At 43.7% G+C, this 21,179-nt stretch overlaps 1 protein-coding gene across 2 annotated transcripts in view; it reads left to right on the plus strand.

Moving 5' to 3' along the window:
* The window catches only part of PGGT1B (protein geranylgeranyltransferase type I subunit beta), a 72,496-nt gene that overhangs the window by 2,756 nt on the left and 48,561 nt on the right, over window positions 1-21,179 (plus strand). For both annotated transcript variants that reach the window (XM_030565738.1, XM_030565739.1), the window contains one exon: window positions 5,207-5,325. In XM_030565738.1, coding sequence (XP_030421598.1) covers window positions 5,207-5,325 — 119 coding nt within the window. The remainder of the gene's footprint in view (window positions 1-5,206; window positions 5,326-21,179) is intronic.

Below are 21,179 nucleotides of genomic sequence, written 5' to 3' on the forward strand. Positions count from 1 at the left end.
TGCTTCCGAGGGAATGAACAGGATGAGTCAATTACCAAGTGATACAATCCCCCTTTGTCCAGTCCCAGAATCTGGTAGTCAGATACTTAGGGACACCCAGAGCATGGGGTTGCATCCCTGACTGTCTTGGCTAATAGCTGGACCTGTCCTCCATGAACTTATACTTTTGGTCTTCTCAACATCTCCTAGCAGTGAGTTCTGCAGATTGAGCCATGCGTTGTGTGAAGTACTTCCTTTTGTTTGTTTTAAAGCTGCTATTAATTTTATTGGGTGATATTTGGATTTTGTGTTATGTGAAAGGGGTAAATAATACTTCCTTATTCAATTTCTCCACACTAGTCATGATTTGATAGAGGTCTATCATATCCCACCTTAGTTGTCTCTTTTCCAAGCTGAGTAGTCCCAGTCTTTTTAATCTTTCCTTATATAGAAACTGTTCCATACCGTTAATCTTTTTTGTTGCTTTTCTCTGTTCCTTTTCCATTTCTAACGTATCTTTTTGGAGATTAGGGACTCCACGCGGTGTTCAAGGTGTGGGTATACCATGGATTTATATAGTAGCATTATTATACTCACTGTCTTAACCATGAGAAAAGAGAGAGAGATTCCTAACATTGTTAGCTTTTTTTGATGGCTGTGCACATTTAAGTGGATGTTTTCCGAAAACAATCTATGATGACTCCAGGATCTCTTTTTTTTTGAGTTGTAACAGCTAATTTAGACCCCATCATTTTGTGTGTAAAGTTGGTATGTTTTCCAATAAGAATTACTTTGCATTTATCAACATTTGAATTTCGCTTGCCATGTGGTTCCTCCATCGCCCAGTTATGCGAGATCCCTTTGTAGTTCTTCACAGACTGCTTTGTACTTAGCTATCTTGAGTAATTTTGTATAATGGACAAACTTTACCACCTCACTCTTTTTCCAGATCACTTGAGTGTATTGAACAGCACTGGTCCCAGTACAGATTTCTGGGAGACACAGCTATTTACCTGTCTCCATTCTGAAAACCTACCCTTTGTTTTTCCTGTCTTTTAACCAGTTACTGATCCATGAGAGGACCTTCCCTTTCATCCCGTGATTGCGTAGTTTGCTTAAGAGTCTTTGGTGAGGGATCTTCTCAAAGACTTGTACACTGTATGCATTGGATCACCCTTGTACACATGTATTTTGACCTTCTCAGAGAATTCTGGTGATTTGAGTCATTTCCCTTTACAAAAGCTGTGTTGATTTTTCCCCAACAAATCGTGTTTGTGTCTGATAATTCTGTTCTTTACTATAGTTTCAACCACTTTGTCTGCTACTGAAGTTAGGCTTATCAGCCTATAATTGCCAGGATTGCCTCGAAAGCCTTTTTTAAAAATTGGTGTTGCATTAGCTATCCTTCAGTCATCTAGAACAGAATTAGATTTAATTGCTAGGTTACATACCATAGTTGGTAGTGCTGCGATTTCATTTTATAGTTCCTTCCGAACTTGTGTGTGAATACCATCTGATCCTGGTGACTTATTACTTTTTATCAGTTTGATCTAAACTGTTGTCTTCTGTTGTCATCTCAATCTGGGACAGTTCCTCAGATTTGTTCACTAAAAATGGTTGGGGTGTGAGAATCTCCTTCATACATCCTCTGCAGTGAAGACAGATGCAAAGAATTCATTTAGCTTCTCCACAATGGCCTTATCTTCCTTTAATGCTCTTTTAGCTTCTCAGTCATCCAGTGGCCCCACTGATTGGCAGGTTTCCTGCTTCTGATGTTTTTGTTAAAAAATTGCTGCTAGTTGTCTTTTTTCTAGTTGCTCTTCAGATTCTCTTTTGACCTGCCTAGTTATACTTGGATTTCCCAGTATTTGCAACTATCTGGAAGACAGATTTAGACATTATTTTTAGACATTATCCTTTTTCTTCCATCCTACCATGCATTTCATTAATTATATAAATTGTGCAATAGATTAGTGAAGTAGTCTTTGATCTTTGCATTGAAATATCAGTGCAGGTCAAAAGTGAAAATGAATTTGAAGCTCCTATATCTAGTGAGCACTAGCTTTTTATTGACGTCACCAAAACGTTGCACATCTTAAAAATGGCAAGGTTTTGTAAACCATGTTTGAGGTGTATTAGTGGAGTTGTGTTGAAATTTGCATGGAGCCTGCCTGCAATATTTTTGATTAAGCTAGTGCTGATTTCACTTTCAGGAGCCTTCCATTTACTGGCAGTTTAGTGGTGGAGAGAATCTTTAACTGCATGGTAGCTTTTATAGAGTACTTTACTTAAATAATTAAACGTAAGTAGTGTTGTGTAACTACTGTATAATGGGGCATGATATTGAAATAACGTCAACTGATTTAATATAGTTATCAGTTTGTAACATATATTTTCAGGTATTCTAATAAACCCAAAAAGTTGGTAGCATTTTCAGGTTTTAAATTTCAATTTAATTAAAAGCAGAGGTATCCTGAACAGAGCATGTAGAGCTTGAGACATCAAACTTCTGTTTGCACACACAACCTTTTTCTAGTATGCTAACATTTAGATTAATATTTTATAAACAGTAATTTATGAATGTTATCTAATTCTCACAGTAATCTTGTGAGTGTGGACAAAATGTTATCCCCAGGTTAGCAATGGAGGTGCTGAATCAAAGGCTGTGACTTCTTCAGAGACATTGAGGGAGTCAATGTGAGAACAAAGACAAGCACTCAGATGCTGCATTCCATATTCCGTGCTGCATTCCATATTCCGTGCTGAAACCACTAGACCACAATCACTTACGTTTATTTTAATCTCTAGTTATTCTGTGATGCAACTTTTCAGTGATAGTTTAGCAATGTAATTCTTACCATCACGCCCAGCACCGTATATGCTTGCAGAGTTCTTTTACAAGGAGAAGACCATAAAATCTTCTGACCCTAGAGTCAGGTCTACTTGAAGTTTGAGATACATTATAGTACTTTTCCGTGTTGCTTGTTCAACATTTCAAATAGTCATTTTAAAAAGGTTTTTGAATTGTACTTGAAAAATATATTCTCTGTCCATACTTGAGGACCAGGAGTTCTGAGGCTTTTGGTAATCAGTGTGGACCTTTTTCTCTAATTTCAGATTCAGGCTTGAGTTCAAAAAAAAAAAAAAAAAAAAGCAGGGGACTCAAAATCAGTGCATCTGTTGGACCTCTTGATTTGTACGAGCTTCCTGACTTCACAAATTTCAGTTTGGAGGCAAATGTGTCAAACATGTGTTTGACACTTACTATAAATTGAAATGTACGCAGTACCTGAAATGGCAGGTGGAACACCCATCACACTTTTTCATAATATTGCCAACTTGATGTTTGTGTCAAAATGAGGATGCTATAAATGAAGTCTATATATCAGCTTAAGAATTGTCAAAAGTTATTTGTATTAGCATTAGTATGAATCTTTTTGTTTTTCTGTGAATTCCAGCACTTAATTTATAAATCTATTCTTGACATCTTCTTGGAAGTTTTAAGGCAACTGTGTACAGCTAGCTTAATGCACCCTCTCTGGTTCAGGAAATTATAGCTCCAAATTGTTCAGTTAGACCCCTTTTTGTGCTTATTTAGTTAGTGTTTACACATTTCCACTACATTTTAGCTATGCACTCTCTCCTTCCATATGTACAACCTTTAGTGTGTTCAGATCTTCTTACAGCAAGTGCCTAGTATTTGACTTGGTATGTTCTTTATGTGCTCATGTTCATTTAGCCATGCAGCATAATGTAAAAAAGGATCTTTCAGCATTTACCTTGAGGAGTAGCACACAGATTTCTACTGCAACATTTGTCAAGTCTGGAAAATATTGTGTGCATGCCTGCCAAAACTGGATGGTCTTCTAATTTTAGTTGAACTTAATTATTTTTGAATTTCAATGTTTTGCTGTGATACTGTTCACAAAGACTAGTGTGGTAGCACAGATCTAATCATCTGAAGGTACCACTGTAAGAAGTCTTAAAGGATTAACCTAGTGCAGCTCAAAGAACTTTGCCGCTCTCTAATTAAAATGACCCTTCGGCTCCATGGAAGAGTTTTCGGTGGACAGCCTGCTGTGTTGTATCTCTGTATTTGGATATATCTTTGTTAAATTGACATTACCATAGAATCATCATTGTTTCCAAATTAGCTTTCACTTGATTTACCCCAGACATCTTATGTATTTGCACTAATGTGGATGTATGGTATTCTGTGCTTGATATTTCATGACAAGAACAAAGATACAGTATTGTCACATGCAGCACTCTTTGAGAAAGGGCACCTTGGGATAATGCGTATTTTAGCGGCTATTACCCAGAAGAAAGTCTTGTCAGAGCCGCAGCTCAAAAATATGATTATGACACTGCTACACTCTGTTAGCAAAACTCCTGTGGCTTTAGAAATAATATGTACGTGTGTTCACTGGAACTGGCTTTGTACTTGAGGTAGAAGAGTACCCATTACATTCTTGTCTCATTTCTACCTCCTTATTCCCAGGAGCCTTTCTGAATAATGGTTTTGTTTGATTTGTGTTCCTTCCGTTCCTTTTGCCCTAATGTCCATTAGCTGTCCTTAACAATTCTCAATCCATGTGCTTGTAGCAAGCCTCTAAGAGTATGTCTAAACTACAATTAAAAACCCCATGGCTGGCCCATGCCAGCTGACTCAGGCTAAGGGGCTGTTTAATTGCTGTGTAGACATGTTTGGGCTCAGGCTAGAGCCTGGGCTCTAGGATGCTGGGAATTGGGAGGGTCCCAGAGCTTGGGCTGCAGCCTGAGACCAAACATCTACACCACAATTATACAGCTCCATAACCTGAGCCCTGCAAGCCCGAGTCATTTGGCCCCGACCAGCTGCGGGTGTCAACTGCTGCGACAAGTCCTCAGAGGCTTGGCTTACCACTAGCAGGCTAGGATACTTGATTCACTTTTCTTTCCAATGCAAATACTTAAATATCTGGCACTTCATTAATCATACCAAAGGAAATGTGATTCATGTAATGAAGAGCCTCATTCAAGAGTATAGAAATAACTAAATGTAAAAACACTGTTGCATGCAGCAGGTAGAATTCCTTATGTACAATCTAGACTTCATGTGTCACACTCCTCAAGATCCGAAAGTTGAGGTTTGATTGATTTATTTTTTCCATTTTTGCATTTCATTTTGTTAACCTCCAGTGTGAAATTTATGGTGGGAAGTGAAAGTCGTATCTTTTTCTTTTAGGTTGACAATTGCATTTTTCGCACTCTCTGGTCTGGATATGTTGGATTCCTTAGATGTGGTGAACAAAGATGATATAATAGAATGGATTTATTCCCTGCAGGTCCTCCCCACAGAAGACAGTGAGTGAGTTTTTAGCTTTTTTTTTATTGTTGACATTAACCCCTTTATGTTGCTTCTAGATATTGGGAATAGTGCACAATTTCCCCCATGTGACTTTTTTCCAGAGGTGCTGAGTACCTTCAACTTCCATTAACTTCAAATAACAGTTGAGTGTGCTTATCAGTTCTTGTGGGTTGTCGTCTTTTTTTTTTTTAAGCCTCTTTCGGCTGACTTTTGAAAAAAATCCAGTAGTTTGTAACTTTTTTCACTTATTTCACTTGAAGCCATGAAATGACTTTGAAGATATGAACAAGTAAAATTTTAGTAAACTCTATCATTAACTGTGGGGCAGAATGATTAGTTCTGTGTGGCTTGTAAGGTTTCCTAATCAATAAAGTGTGATAGCTTATCACATGCTCTTTTCATATTTGAACCAACTCTGAATGTCTCCAGTAGAGACTTTGCAGGCTACTTCAATGAGACAGATGTGCACATCACATGCAAAGGTGGTGCTTAGCAACGATTGTACTGATTTAGCAGCTAACATACTTTTATAATTAATGTAAGCAACTCTGAAGCAGCTACAGGTCAGTCATGTAAGGAAGCAGTGGAGCAATAATGGGAAATGAAAGATAGCAACTGTTGAAAATGGAGAGTGAAGGGTTGGGGTACAAAATGGGACCAGCATATTACCTTCCATTTCTTAAGAAAAAAAGAAGTCTAGTTCTTGGAGATAAAACAGGTAATTTAGCCATTCTAATATTTTTAGAATGAACAGTACTGTTGCTGTATCCTAGGGAATAGCAGGCAATCCAATTAAATTTAATGACCACGAGGACTGTTATCCTGTCGGTTGCTTTACAATGTTTAGCCATTTGTGTGTATGCAAAGTGGGTATGAAATGAACTGTAATGTTACACTCACCTCGTACTTACTTTGCACATGCATAAATAACTACACAGTTTGCACGGTAATGGAGACCCAAGTGCCAGGGTTATTCCTGGGCTCCATTTGTGCCCTCAGTTAATGCCTATAACACACATTGACCTACTGGTCATTATAGCTATGTAACTGAGAGAGATTAGAACTCTTTATGTTAAGATCTGTAGGATCAACTTCCATGTATGTATGAAAAGTGAAAATATAGAGAGACTGGATTGCAGGTTCCCAAAGGCACAGTTATGGACCCATGCCTGTGAGGCATTGTGGTTTAGTGATGAGAAAATTGGAGACAGCAGACCTGCGTTCCCCTGCAGGCTCTAATACTGGCTCACATTGTAGTCTTATGCAAGCCATTTAATGTCGCTGATCAGTGTTTCCATCCATAAAAAATGGGGATATCTACCTACCTTTTTTGTTTAACTCTTTGGGATGCATGGGTAGAAAGTATATAGTTGCAAATATTACTCAGCCACTCTACCTTCTAAACTATGTGATAAATCTTTCCATGGTTTTATTTCAGTCCAGACTATCAATAACGTAAACTGTTTCTTCTGGTGTTTTTAGGAATAGAATACAAACTATAAAAAGAATAAAATATTTACTTCTAATGTATTGTCTAGTCTTCTCATATAGCCAAATTTAACTCTCTTCTCTGAACAATTTTAACAGAAGTACTGAAGGATGTGCGTTTTGGGGGTGTTTTTTTTTTTGGTTTTTTTGTTTTTTAACAAATTGACTTTCTCAACAAAGACAAAATAACTGATTCCCAGTTTTCCACTGGAATAAAGCATTTGTTGCTCACTCTGGCAGTTCATGAACCGTCTGACCTATGCTTGTCATTTGGTCTAGCAGATGTTTTTGGCTCTGTTCCAGGACTGTCTAGTAGATCCAGGATTTTGGGCAAAGTCGTCTGTAGACCAGGGGTGGGCAAACTTTTTTTTTTTTTTTTTTGTTCTGAGGGCCACATCAGGTTTTGGAAATTGTATGGAGGGCCAGTTAGGGGAGGCAGCCCCTCTGACGCCCCACCTGGGTCTCCTGCCCCGTCCCCGCACACCCCTGCTCCCTGTCCCCAGAATCCACACCCCTGACTGCCCTCCACCGTCCCATACAACCTCCCTTCCTGACTGCCCTTGGAACACCTGCCCCTGACTGTCCCATTCAATCCCCCTGTTCCCCACCCTCTAACTGCCCCCCCAAACTCCCCTGCCCTCTATCCAACACCCCTGTTCCCTCCCTGCCGCCTACTACGCTGCCTGGAGCACTGGTGGCTGATGGCGCTACATCCACGCCACCTGGCTGGAGCCAGCCATGCCATCGTGCAGCACAGAGTGCTGGATCAGGCCAGGCTCTGCAGCTGCGCTGCCCCAGGAGCTTGCTGCCCAGAGCAGTGTGCCAGCTGTGGGGCGAGCTGAGGCTACGGGGGAAGGACTGGGGGCTAGCCTCCTAGGCTAGGAGCTATGGGGCCAGGCAGGAGGGTCCTGCGGCCCAGATGTGGCCCACGGTCCGTAGTTTGCCTACCTCTGCTTTAGACCCTTACCTAGTGTATCCTCCACCAGCTTATTTTATTTTTAAATAAATTCTCCTATCACCTTGTCACTAAGCACACATACATCCTTTCAGTAAGCATACACCATACTGACAATCTCTCCATCCTGAAAATTAGACCTTAAAAACTCACAGGTGAAAAGTCAACCCCCTCATAACAGGCATGGGAATAGATAGACCTGTAGTGTGCTCTCCAGCTCTGCAGATTCTGGCCCTGTCTAGTCAAAGGGGAATGCCAGTGTCATTTCATTCTAATAGTGACCAGTCAAAGGGGAATGCCAGTGTCATTTCATTCTAATAGTGACCAGACACCAACTCCAGTTGTTCAGCTGTTTAGGATTGCTAAACAGGCTGCCTTTGAAGCAGTAGCATAATATGTAAAGCCTTTTCACCTTATAGCCCATGATGGTCTATGGGCATGAGCAGTTAGCAAAAAGCACATCTGCGGCAATGCATTTCTATGCTGATGAGTCACACATCTGTCTCCTCACCAGTAACATTTCCATCCAGTCCCTCATCTTGATGTCTTGTCATCTTAACAAAACAGAATTCCTTATCTTCCCTCTGACTGTCAAGAATACTGCTATCTTAACTTGTCACTCAATCCCATATCTCAGGATTGTGTTTGATTCCTCCTCTTCCCTTGCCCCACATATCCAGGCCTTATCAAAATCCTGCCCCTCAACACCTTCAGCATCTGTCCTTTCCATTCCCACAATGAAATCTCCCGGAACAGGTTCTTGTTCTTCATCTTGGCTTCTGCGATTCATTCTCTCTCGCATCTCAAATACACACATTTGTACAAAATACAGCTGCTAAGATCTGCTTCCTTGTCTGTTAACTTGATCCTGTAACTTCCCTCTTTGGATTTCTCCATTGACTTCTCATCTGCTAGCACATCAAATTTAAGCTTCCTGTTGCCACCTTCAAAGCTTTACAGAACTCTTTCCCTCCCTAGTCAAGCTTCATGTTATCTGTTCCCTACATACTGTTCCTATTCTCAGCCTTGTCCATCAGTTGTGAACCTCTAGCATGGTCACCTCTGTACCTCTTCCTTGAGGCCTCCCATTGCATGATGCAACCACTTGAGCTTTTCTGTGTGGGACCCTCATTGAAAATCCCACTTCAGTTCACTGAGAGCAGGAATCTTTAATTGTGTATAGATCACCTATTTTTGTCTTTTCCTATAACTGCTTTCATTTTTCCTTTGGTTGTGAGTTGCTTGGAGCTGGGAGTGTCATTGAGCATTTGAAAAATGTTTGGCATATAAAAAGCACAGCTATAAATTGCTCATTTGGGAAACAAATTTGTAAGAAGTCACACTTATTATCCAGAAAATGAGTCTTATAGATGAAGTAGGTGAATTAAAATTGTAAATAATACTAACAGAGTAACAGATTGGATATTGGTATGAGTGAGTGTCCAAAAAGGAAAAACTGGAGCCATTTAAAAATACCAGATAAATTGGCAGCTCTTCAATTTTTGAAATGACTCATAATATTCAGTACATTTCAGCTAGTCAAATTGGTTTATTTATAATGCAGAATAAATGGGTGGCTGAATAATGGGGCTAGAATTCTAATTAATTATATCTTCTGTGATGGAATTAATGTCTTAATAAATAAAAATAATTCCTGGTGCTTAGTGCCAGATACCTACAGTGTAGCTCAGCTACCATCTCTTCCTTTAGCAGAGTTCTGACCACGGTTTTGATGGCCCATCTTTTTCCCTGTTGGTCCAGTCTTATAATTCAGATGTAATGTCACCCCTATGGACTAATATATTTTTCCTTATGAATTCTAAACTGCCTTTTTAATGAAGTAGCTACTTTTGAGTAAAACAGAGCAGATTTGTACTCAAAACAATCAGATATACCAGTCTAATTAGAGTGAGAACCTACCAAGCTACTGCACCAAATCCATCATATAAAAGGAACATCTCTGACAATCGCTTGGTTTTGTAGAAATAATGTTCCATTGCAAGGACTTTGTCACTGAATATTTGATGCCTCCCACTTTTTATGGGAAGGTCTTTTTTTTTTTTTTTGACTTCTTTACATGCTAAATGAACGTTACTATATTTTCTGGAATGGCAACATTACTATAAGGTTGATTTAAGTTTTAGTCTTGACCTTGATGTTTGTATCTGCACTACTTTCAATTTCAGCTCTGTTATTTCCTGCTTACGCAGTATTGTCACCTTCCTGAATGAGGGCCTCTGAACAGGGTTCAAAAAAGAAATAGATACGTTTCATGGAGGATAGGACCATCAATGGCTATTAGCCAGGATTGGGAGGAATGGTGTTCTCTAGCCTCTGTTTGTCAGAAGCTGGGAATGGGTGGCAGGATGGATCACTTGATTACCTGTTCTGTTCATTCCCTCTGAAGCACCTGGGATTGGCCACTGTTGGAAGACGGGATACTAGGCTAGTTGACCCTTTTGGTCTGATCCAATATGGCCATTCCTATGTTTGGGTTCTATATATGAAGGATCTGTGAAAATAGATCATGGTATTATATTTTAATTTGGAATATGGCTCTTCACATTGGCTGCATTTTTTTGGTTGCATCCATGCACCAGTTTTTAAAAATGTGCCACTAGAACAGGGGTCAGCAACCTTTCAGCAGTGATGTGCCGAGTCTTCATATATACACTCTAATTTAAGGCTTCGCATGCCGGTAGTACATTTTAATGTTTTTTAGAAGGTCTCTCTACAAGTCTATAATGTATAATCAAACTACTGTTATATGTAAAGTAAACAAGGTTTTCAAAATGTTTCAGAAGTATTTATTTAAAAATAAATTAAAATGCAGATCTTATCAGTTTAGTGTGATCCTTGCCCTTCTTTTCCTTGCTTAGTTTTCCAATGTCTGGCACATATTTGGATACTTGAAGCTGCACACAGGCTTCTGAGTGATCAGTTGTTAACCGGCTAGAACCCCAGATCCACTGCTGAGGTGAGTGGAGCTGGTAGGGCTAAGCAGGGCTGGAGGCCTGGACCCTGTCTGGCAGGAGGTCTGCACTGGAACTCCAACCGGAAGCAAGGTAAGTGGGGCTGCGGCGGGGACCCCGGCTGGCAAGGGGCCAGCAGCTTGAACTCCAGAGCCGTGGCAGGCTGAGCAGGTCAGCCCACCCAGCTCTGGGGTTTTGGCGGTGGGCTGAGCATCTCCGCCCGCCTGCACTCTGGGGTTTCAGCCTCTGGCTTCTACCAGCCGGGATCTCGGCCTGCTGCCAGCCTGGGGTTCCTTCACCCAGGCTAGCAGCGGGCGCTGAGTGGGACCGGCAGTGGGACCCCAGCTGGTAAGGGGCCAGCAACGGTGGGCTAAGTGGCTCATCCTGCTCCACGTGCCATCGAAAATCAGCTCATGTGCCACCTTTGGCACGTGTGCCGTAGGTTGCTGACCTCTGCACTAGAATTTTTTTATTTGAAAAAAACAGGTAGAAATCCTGTGCCCACTTACCCTCTCTGTACCAAGTTGCAATTTCAGCAGTACTTAATAATTATTCAGCTTTCTTGCGAAAATATTTATTCAACAATTTACTTTTTATAAAAGTAAAATGAAATGGGCTTGGCTTACTGCTGCTAAACTGGCAGCTGGGCTGCCGATGGAGTGGGAGAGGCATTTTGAATGGTCCACGAAACAGTTCAAAAAAATGAAAGCCATAGAGAATGTTTAAAACCCTATCTACTATAGCTTTTACTAGGAACTGTTTGTCATAGTGGAAGTACAAATCGCAACACTCCAATATTTTAAAATATATTTTAATGGTGTAACTGGTATATTGCCATAGCAATAAGCCACACCATGGTGTTCATTACAGACTAATGGTGCACTTCTTGTGTGATTCATGGCATTCACTCTGCCTTGTTGTTAAAGAAAAGGTCCCTGAGTGTTTGGAGAGCCTCAACACCCAGGGCTACAACCCTCAAAAGTTATGTAACATTTCAGTTCCTTAATAGAAGTTAGTATAAGCTAGCAAATGTATAGTTTACAGTAGCCTAATGGAAATGCATTAACAGGCGCTGAAGCTCATAATGAGTCCAATTTCACATTCAGATGTTTATTTTAGAAACTGAATGTATGTATCCTGTTGTAGGTTCATGTGTATCCTCTCTTTTTTTTTTTTTTTTCCCCACCCCCTCCAAACTCGGAATCTTTTACATAGCAGTGTTCAGTGGGCTGCAGCTGTGCCCTGTGCCTCATGGTGCTCCACTATGAGAGTAGAGTGGCCTTGGCCTCCCTCAATTCCCTCTTACTGCCAGGGCAGTTAGACACAACCTGGGCCATGTCAGGCCTGTTTCTGAATTGCCTTGAATAAAGTCTCCATTTTATTATTTCTTCCTTGATTTTTGTTGGGTGTTTCCAAAAGAAGAAAGCAGTTAGGACAGATGCAGGGAGACCCGTGCATGTTCCCTCTGTATAGTGAGATAAGGTGCTTAGCACCTGTTGCTAGTTACAGTGGACTCTTAGCCCCCTGATTTTAAACCCACCCTTCCTATGATGGGTTAATATCCATCATAGATGAACACTACAGATACAATGATAAGAACATTTGGTCTCTCCAAAACTCTCCTGGATTTGAAAATGACCTAGACCAGGTATACACTAGAGACTTTTGCTGGTATAATAATGTTGGGTGGGATGTGATTATTTTGTTTGGGGAACTGGTATAAGCTATACTAGCATAGACTTTTGCTAGTATAGCTTATACCAAGAGGGTTTGCCAGTATAGCTATTCTGACAAACATTTTCTAGTATAGACTAAACTGTAGAGGAGGCGACTCTTCTTTCTTTCCTTCCCCATTGAAGGTGCGTGTTTTGAGGAGGGAATAAAGATTCTACAATGTAAAGTAAAAGCTCAATTTCTGAACCTATATGCTCTCATACTTTTAATTTAGATTTGTTACAATGATCATTTCTCATCCATCCATTTTTTTAGCTCCAGTACTGAAGAAACAGGAAAAATAAGTCTAATTGCATATGTTCGAAGTCATGCTTACAACTGAGGATTCTGCTTTTATGTTTGACTCAGTTGCCTAATCGGTAGTCATTTTGACTACTCACATCTAACCCTCTGTCGTGGTTTGGATCTAGCCCACTTGAAGTATATAGTTGGATACATGATTGACTAAAACAAATGATTTGTTCTTCAGAATCTTAAACAGATTCTAACCCTTAGGCTTACAAAGATTAGTTCACATCCGGAAGACTATAGTGCTGTCTGAGGTCTCATTAATATCTAAAACTTAGCTACATAGCTCAGAGGTGTGAAAAATTTGCATGCCCTCAGTGACCTAGTTAGGTCAACCTAACTCCCGCTATAAATGCAGTTAGGTGGATAAAAGAATTCTTCTGTCAACATAGCTACCACTTGTCAGAGAGGCAGATTACCTACATAAACGGGGAAAAAACTCCTGTCATTGTAGGCATGTCTACTCTGGAGTGCTAGAGTGGCACAACTGCAGTGCCATAGTTGTGTCGGAATAGTTGATGTAGCATAGACGTGCCCAGAGTCTCAAACAGCACCGTGAGAATTAGTTTCCATTTCAGTAGGGTATATTGAGTGTCAAATTTCCAAGTTGAGTGTGGATTTTCAGATAAGTTAGGCACTCAGTTTTTGTACTTAGTGTGTGCAATAACCGCAGTTATACATACATACAAAACAGATAATTACATGCACAAATGGCAATAAAAGGCAGAAATAGTGGTGGGAGAGGTGCCCTGTATCACTTTTTCCACTGCATGCTTCTTAGTGCAAGAGTCACATAATGAACAGTTTTAGTTACTACATGAAGCCTTTTTTTTTTTTTCCTCCAATCTTTGTGTAAAACTCTAGTTGTCACTGGTGGAAGTTCTGGTGTGGCTCAGGGTTACTATGTGGCTCTGTATTTGTAGACTTGGCCCATAATTTAAAACATAATCTGGCCTTTTCCAAGGCAAAAGTTTGACTCCCCTGAGGGGGGATGTGGAGGGGAGAGAGGGGGGTAACTGGTTCAAGGAAGGGAATAATTTGACTCAGGCCATGTCTACATCTAAAATTTTGCAGCGCTGGTTGTTACAGCTGTATTAGTACAGCTGTATAGGGCCAGCGCTGCAGAGTGGCCACACTTACAGCAACCAGCGCTGCAAGTGGTGTTAGATGTGGCCACACTGCAGCGCTGTTGGGCGGCTTCAAGGGGGGTTCCGGGACCGAGAGAGCAAACCGGGAACGCCGCGGTTTGCTCTCTCTGTCCCGGAGCCAGCCAGCAAACCGCGGGGAAGGAGACCTGCTTGCTCGGGGTTCCGGGACCGAGAGAGCAAACCGGGAACGCCGCGGTTTGCTCTCTCGGTCCCGGAGCCAGCCAGCAAACCGCGGGCAAGGAGACCTGCTTGCTCGGGGTTCCGGGACCGAGAGAGCAAACCGGGAACGCCGCGGTTTGCTCTCTCGGTCCCGGAGCCAGCCAGCAAACCGCGGGCAAGGAGACCTGCTTGCTCGGGGTTCCGGGACCGAGAGAGCAAACCGGGAACGCCGCGGTTTGCTCTCTCGGTCCCGGAGCCAGCCAGCAAACCGCGGGCAAGGAGACCTGCTTGCTCGGGGTTCCGGGACCGAGAGAGCAAACCGGGAACGCCGCGGTTTGCTCTCTCGGTCCCGGAGCCAGCCAGCAAACCGCGGGGAAGGAGACCTGCTTGCTCGGGGTTCCGGGACCGAGAGAGGCAAACCGGGAACGCCGCGGTTTGCTCTCTCGGTCCCGGAGCCAGCCAGCAAACCGCGGGCAAGGAGACCTGCTTGCTCGGGGTTCCGGGACCGAGAGAGCAAACCGGGAACGCCGCGGTTTGCTCTCTCGGTCCCGGAGCCAGCCAGCAAACCGCGGGGAAGGAGACCTGCTTGCTCGGGGTTCCGGGACCGAGAGAGCAAACCGGGAACGCCGCGGTTTGCTCTCTCGGTCCCGGAGCCAGCCAGCAAACCGCGGGGAAGGAGACCTGCTTGCTCGGGGTTCCGGGACCGAGAGAGCAAACCGGGAACGCCGCGGTTTGCTCTCTCGGTCCCGGAGCCAGCCAGCAAACCGCGGGGAAGGAGACCTGCTTGCTCGGGGTTCCGGGACCGAGAGAGCAAACCGGGAACGCCGCGGTTTGCTCTCTCGGTCCCGGAGCCAGCCAGCAAACCGCGGGGAAGGAGACCTGCTTGCTCGGGGTTCCGGGACCGAGAGAGCAAACCGGGAAAGGAAACCAGCTTCGCCGCGGTTTGCTCTCTCGGTCCCGGAGCCAGCCAGCAAACCGCGGGGAAGGAGACCTGCTTGCTCGGGGTTCCGGGACCGAGAGAGCAAACCGGGAAAGGAAACCAGCTTCGCCGCGGTTTGCTCTCTCGGTCCCTGAGCCAGCCAGCAAACCGCGGGGAAGGAGACCTGCTTGCTCGGGGTTCCGGGACCGAGAGAGCAAACCGGGAACGCCGCGGTTTGCTCTCTCGGTCCCGGAGCCAGCCAGCAAACCGCGGGGAAGGAGACCTGCTTGCTCGGGGTTCCGGGACCGAGAGAGCAAACCGGGAAAGGAAACCAGCTTCGCCGCGGTTTGCTCTCTCGGTCCCGGAGCCAGCCAGCAAACCGCGGGGAAGGAGACCTGCTTGCTCGGGGTTCCGGGACCGAGAGAGCAAACCGGGAAAGGAAACCAGCTTCGCCGCGGTTTGCTCTCTCGGTCCCGGAACCCCGAGCAAGCAGGTCTCCTTCCCCGCGGTTTGCTGGCTGGCTCCGGGACCGAGAGAGCAAACCGCGGCGTTCCCGGTTTGCTCTCTCGGTCCCGGAACCCCGAGCAAGCAGGTCTCCTTCCCCGCGGTTTGCTGGCTGGCTCCGGGACCGAGAGAGCAAACCGCGGCGTTCCCGGTTTGCTCTCTCGGTCCCGGAACCCCGAGCAAGCAGGTCTCCTTCCCTGCGGTTTGCTGGCTGGCTCCGGGACCGAGAGAGCAAACCGGGAAAGGAAACCAGCTTGATTACCAGAGGCTTCCTCCTTCCACGGAGGTCAAGAAAAGCGCTGGTGAGTGTCTACATTGCATTACCAGCGCTGGATCACCAGCGCTGGATCCTCTACACCCGAGACAAAACGGGAGTACGGCCAGCGCTGCAAACAGGGAGTTGCAGCGCTGGTGATGCCCTGCAGATGTGGACACTCTCAAAGTTGCAGCGCTGTAACTCCCTCACCAGCGCTGCAACTTTCTGATGTAGACAAGCCCTTAGTCTTATCTCCTGCTCAGGTGAAAAGGATCTTTTTCCAGCTGTCTATTGTTATGATTGTTTATAACTGGAACAGTGAGTGGTTATGAACTTCATTTTGGTTTTGTTGCTGCATTAAACTTTCAATAGGCATTCATACCATTAAAACCAAAAGTTAACACTAGATGGTGCTATTTTGTAACTACCTGTACCTTTAAATTAAATGTTTCAGCTGACAACATGCAGCTTGCTAGAGTCCTTTCATGTATTTAAACAGTCAAGGTAATAGCATTTCCTTGTGCCACTGTCTACACTTGGAAAAAAAAAAAACACTAAAAGAAATTGCAGAGACAAGGTGGATGAGGTAATAACTTTTATTGGACCAACTTCTGTTGAGAGAAGCTTTCAAGGTACACAGAGCTCTTCTTTAGGTCTGAAAAAGATACTCCATGTCCCAGCTAAATACAAAATTGAACAGATAGTTTAGCGTAAGTAGTTAGCACATATTCTAAGAGACCATTGAAGGTCCTTCTAACATCCCTGTTCATAGGACAGAAAGGAGGGATTAGTTAGTTACAGACAGTTGTAATAAGCTATAAATCTAGTGTTTTATTATTAAGACCATGATTTTTAGTGTCTATCAAAGTTATAGATTTAAGCTCCCAGAAATCCTGTTTCTGACAGCTTGCTCTTAAATAGTGTCTGGATTTAAAAAAAAAAAAAAGGAATATTTGTCTCCTTGTTGCAAACACCCTGATTAACATCAAGGGAGAGTGGGTGAGTCCTTGTGGAACACCACCAACCTACTGCATGAGAAGAAAGTGCAACTGCACAGTAACAAAATAGCAAAAGTGTTTTATATAGAAGTACAGAAACTCACTTAAAGTCCTCCTGGTTAACGTTGTTCCCTTTATGTTGCTGATCAATTAGGGAACATGCTCATTTAGAGTTGTGCAGTGCTTCCTTCTAAGGTCGTTTGGCATCCGCATGCTTTGCTCACTGCTTGGAGGAAGAGCAGCCCATTGCAGCTAGCTGGTGGGGGGCTTGGAACCAGGGTGGACTGGCAGCCCCCCATCAGCTCCCCGCTTCCCTAAGTTCCCTGTGCTGCAGCTGCCCAGCAGGCTATCAATTGGCAGTTCAGCTGTCTCTTCCCCCACTGCCATGTGCTGCTCCCGCCCTCTGCGTTGGAGCTGTTCCCAGAGATTCCTGCTTGCTGTGCAGAGGGGGGAAGGGGAGGCTAATGTCAGGGGGTCCCCCTCCTTCTGTACCTCACTGAGCCCTTCTCCATATAAAGCAGGGAGGGGACACAGACAGAGCTTGGGGCAGCAGCTGCTGTCTCAACTTCCTGATCCACTTAAAAAGACGATGCACATAAGAATGGATCAGCTTGCTTAAGGGGCAGTGTGCATCTCTCTCTCTCTCCCACACACAAGGTGTGTGTGTGTATCTGCCTGCTGTGCTATCTCCCCTCCCTCTTGTTTATGCTGCCTTGAAGAGAGGCTACATTAACAACGTGTTAACCCTTGGGGGCTCAGCCGAGTGCTAGTTCATTATTTAGCAGTAAGGCATTCCTGGGTAATATCCCTCCCTCTTCCACCCTCTAACTTCACCACCTCAACCAAACTTCACAATTGTCATAGCTGTGAACAATATTAAACTGTTTGTTTAAAACGTATACTGTGTATATATCTATATATTATATAGTTTTTTGTCTGGTGAAAAAAATTTCCCTGGAACCTAACCCCATCCCATTTACATTAATTTGTATGGGGAAATTGGATTCGCTTAACATCGTTTTGCTTAATCGCATTTTCCAGGATCATAACTACAGCGTTAAGCAAGGAGTTACTGTATTAATGCATAAACTGGAAAATATTTAAAAAAAAAAAAGTTGCTGTCTATTCCAGTTTAGCAATCTTCTTGTTACTTTTAGGCCTGATCTACACTACACAACTAGGTCTATATAAGGCAGCTTACGTCAACCTAATTGTCAGTGTACACATTACAGCCTTGTCCCGGTGCATACTACATCTACATAATAACTCCTCCACAAGAGGTGTAGGGCTTATTGGGGTATGTCTTCACTAGCAATGTTAAAGCGCTGCCGCGGCTATATAGTCACAGCACCAGTCCTGGAAGAGCTCCCCCTCAACACTATAAAAATCCCACCTCCACGAAGGGAGTAGCTCCCAGGACTGTCTACACTGCCGCTTTACAGCACTGAAACTTGCAGTGCTCAGGGGTGTGTTTTTTTGACACCCCTTAGTGATAAAGTTGCAGCACTGTGAAGTGGCATTATAGACAAGATCTTGATGTATTTAGGGCAACAGAGTACTGTTACTTACTTTGCCAGTTGGCTGTTTTGTCAATTTCGTAGCTGCCATGTTGGAGCCGTAAAATTGACAAAAAAAGCCAGGTAGCTAGATCCTGGCTGCCCATGGCTCCCCACTCCCAGTCAGACTGCTGCCCTGAAGCTCCCTGCTCAAGAAGGAGAGAAGTCCTGGGCAGCTTCTCTCCTCCCTCTCCCTCCCCCCGGCTTCAAGCCGGGAGCCGAGAACCTAGGCAGGCTGCCCGGGCCTGGCAAGGAGCTATGTGGAGCTGAGAGCCTTGGCTCTTAGCTCTCCACATTGCCCCTCCTCAGTCAGTGGAATTGTTCCTGGTGAGGACCTGCACCATTGACAGAAGGAGAGTGGTGTGGCCATCAGCCACTTCAGTAATTACTGTGGTGGTTGTAACATACCTAACATAGACTGACTTGTTTGTAATGTAGACATGCCCTTAGTTATAGTAGGTTAGAAATTCAAAGACAAGTGATTTTCATGTTGATATCTTTGTCAGATTTGCTGTGTGAACCTCTTTTCAAGGATTTATTGTTGGGTCATAGTAATGGTTTGAGGAATCTGTCTACATATGATTAATAAGATTGTCATGGAAGTCTGTCTGCGACTTTCAGAGACCTCTATGAAATTTTCCACTTCAGCGCCAGTGTGTGTGCGAGGGAACCTGGAGCCCTTGGGCTCCATGGCAACAGGTTCTGGACACTTCTCTCCACTCCCACCGCAGCAGTGCTTGGGCACTCTTTCTCTCGTTTGTGCTTCAGTCAGCTTCCCACCACCCATTATTTTTCGAGAGTCACAGGCCAGGTCACAGGTGTCCGTGAATTTTTGTTTGTTGCCTGTGATCTGTCTGACTTTTTTACTAAAAATAACTGACACAGTTCTAACCTTTATGTATGATACCTGAATTCTGTTTGATATTGTGGAATTGTTGTATTGGAGATTCCACATCCACAGAGGAAATTCCATCATTTGTTGAGTGGGCTATAACGTGTACTATCAGACCAGGGGCAATGGAAAGTCTTTAACCTTAACAGTTATGCTTTGACCCAACAATGGGAATGGTAAGAGGGTTGCCTGAGTGGGGAAACCAGTTTGACCAAGGTTCTGTGCAGAGGGGTGGTCAAGTGGAGAGTGGAAAATCACCAGCAGAACAAAAAAAAAATGGTATTTGGAGGGGGACATGCACATTCAAGGGATGCACAGAGCAAGACACAGGTAGAAGGGGGGTAGAAGAGAGGAACGGACAGTTGGTTTGGTAGCAGTGGAGTCCAGTTTAGTGGGACCAGCCAAGATCAGAGAAAGTTAGGTGAACTAGAGAGGGAAAGAGGCTCCTTATTTCTGAAGAGAAACCTTAAGCTTCGGAAGAAGGGTCCTGGACATCCCTGAGGTATCTGCTCAAGTTCAAAGAACTGTTCAGAGTGGTGAGGAAACTGAGACTTAAAAATAAGTGTTTATTATTTTGTTTAGGGAAAATAACAGAACGCCACTAGCTGTCGCCCAACTAAAATCTTTCCAGCACATCATCAAAGATCTACAACCTGTTCTGAAAGATGATCTCTCACTCTCTCAGATCTTGGGAGACAGAGCTGTCCTTGCTTACAGACAGCCCCCAACCTGAAGCAAATACTCACCAGCAGCCACAGAACAAAAACACTAACCCAGGAACCTCTCCTTGCAACATATCCTGATGCCAACTCTGTCCACATATCTATTCAAGTGACACCGTCATAGGTTCTAATCACAGCCACGCCATCAGGGGCTTGTTCACCTGCACATCTACCAATGGGGGATATGCCATGTGGCAGCAATGCCTCTCTGCCATGTACATTGGCCAAACTGAATAGTCTCTATGTAAAAGAATAGATGGACACAAATCTGACATCAGGAATCATAACATTCAAATACCAGTAGGAGAGCACTTCAACCTCTCTGGCCATTCAGTAACAGTCTTAAAGGTGGCTATTTTGCAACAGCAAAGCTTCAAAAACAGACTCCAAGAGAAACTGCTGAACTTGAATGTATATGCAAACTAGATGCCATTAATTGAGGCTTAAGTAGAGACTGGGAATGGCTGAGCCATTACACACATTGAATCTATTTCCCCATGTTAAGTATCACACCTTCTTGTCAAACAGTCTGAAATGGACTATCTTGATTATCACTACAAAAGTTTTTTTTCTCCTGCTGGCAATGGCTCATCTTAATTAGCCTCTTTGAGTTGGTAGGGTAACACCCACCTTTTCATGTTCTCTGTATGTGTATATGTATCCTCACTATGTTCCAGTTTGTTCATCTGATGAAGTAGGCTGTAGCCCATGAAAGCTTATGCTCAAATAAATTTGTTTAGCCTCAAAGGTGCCACAAGTGCTCCTGTTCTTTTTGTGGATACAGAGGAACACAGCTGCTGCTCTGAAACCTGTATTTCTCATGCTGCTGAATAAAGAGTAAATAGTGTTTAGAATCCAATGCAAAACCTGTATCTGTTTTGCTTTTACTGTCACATGCCCCCAGGGGCTAGGCAGTTGGACCATGTTGTCTCCGTTCTTAGGAGAGGGTGCTAAACCAAGCCTGTACCCCAAGTGTGTGTCTAGATACCTCAAGTCAGAGGCAGTGCCTGGACTCTGTTCAGATTCAGGAGGCTTAAAGAGCACTCAGAGCCCTGTGAGATGGGCTCCAAACACAACAGCCTAGGGAGCATCCAGCCAGAAGGAAAGCTCTGCTAGTGCTCTGTCTGTATGTAACAGACGTATAAATATTTTGGTCTGACTTGTTCATGCCAGAATTGCCCTGCTAAAAGTTAGTTGTTTTCACTTCCTCTTTATCACTTCCTCTGTCAGCTTAAAACCTTCTATTTTTATACTCTGGA

This window comes from Gopherus evgoodei, chromosome 6 (assembly GCF_007399415.2).
Source record: "Gopherus evgoodei ecotype Sinaloan lineage chromosome 6, rGopEvg1_v1.p, whole genome shotgun sequence".
In the NCBI taxonomy this organism is placed as follows: domain Eukaryota; kingdom Metazoa; phylum Chordata; order Testudines; family Testudinidae; genus Gopherus; species Gopherus evgoodei.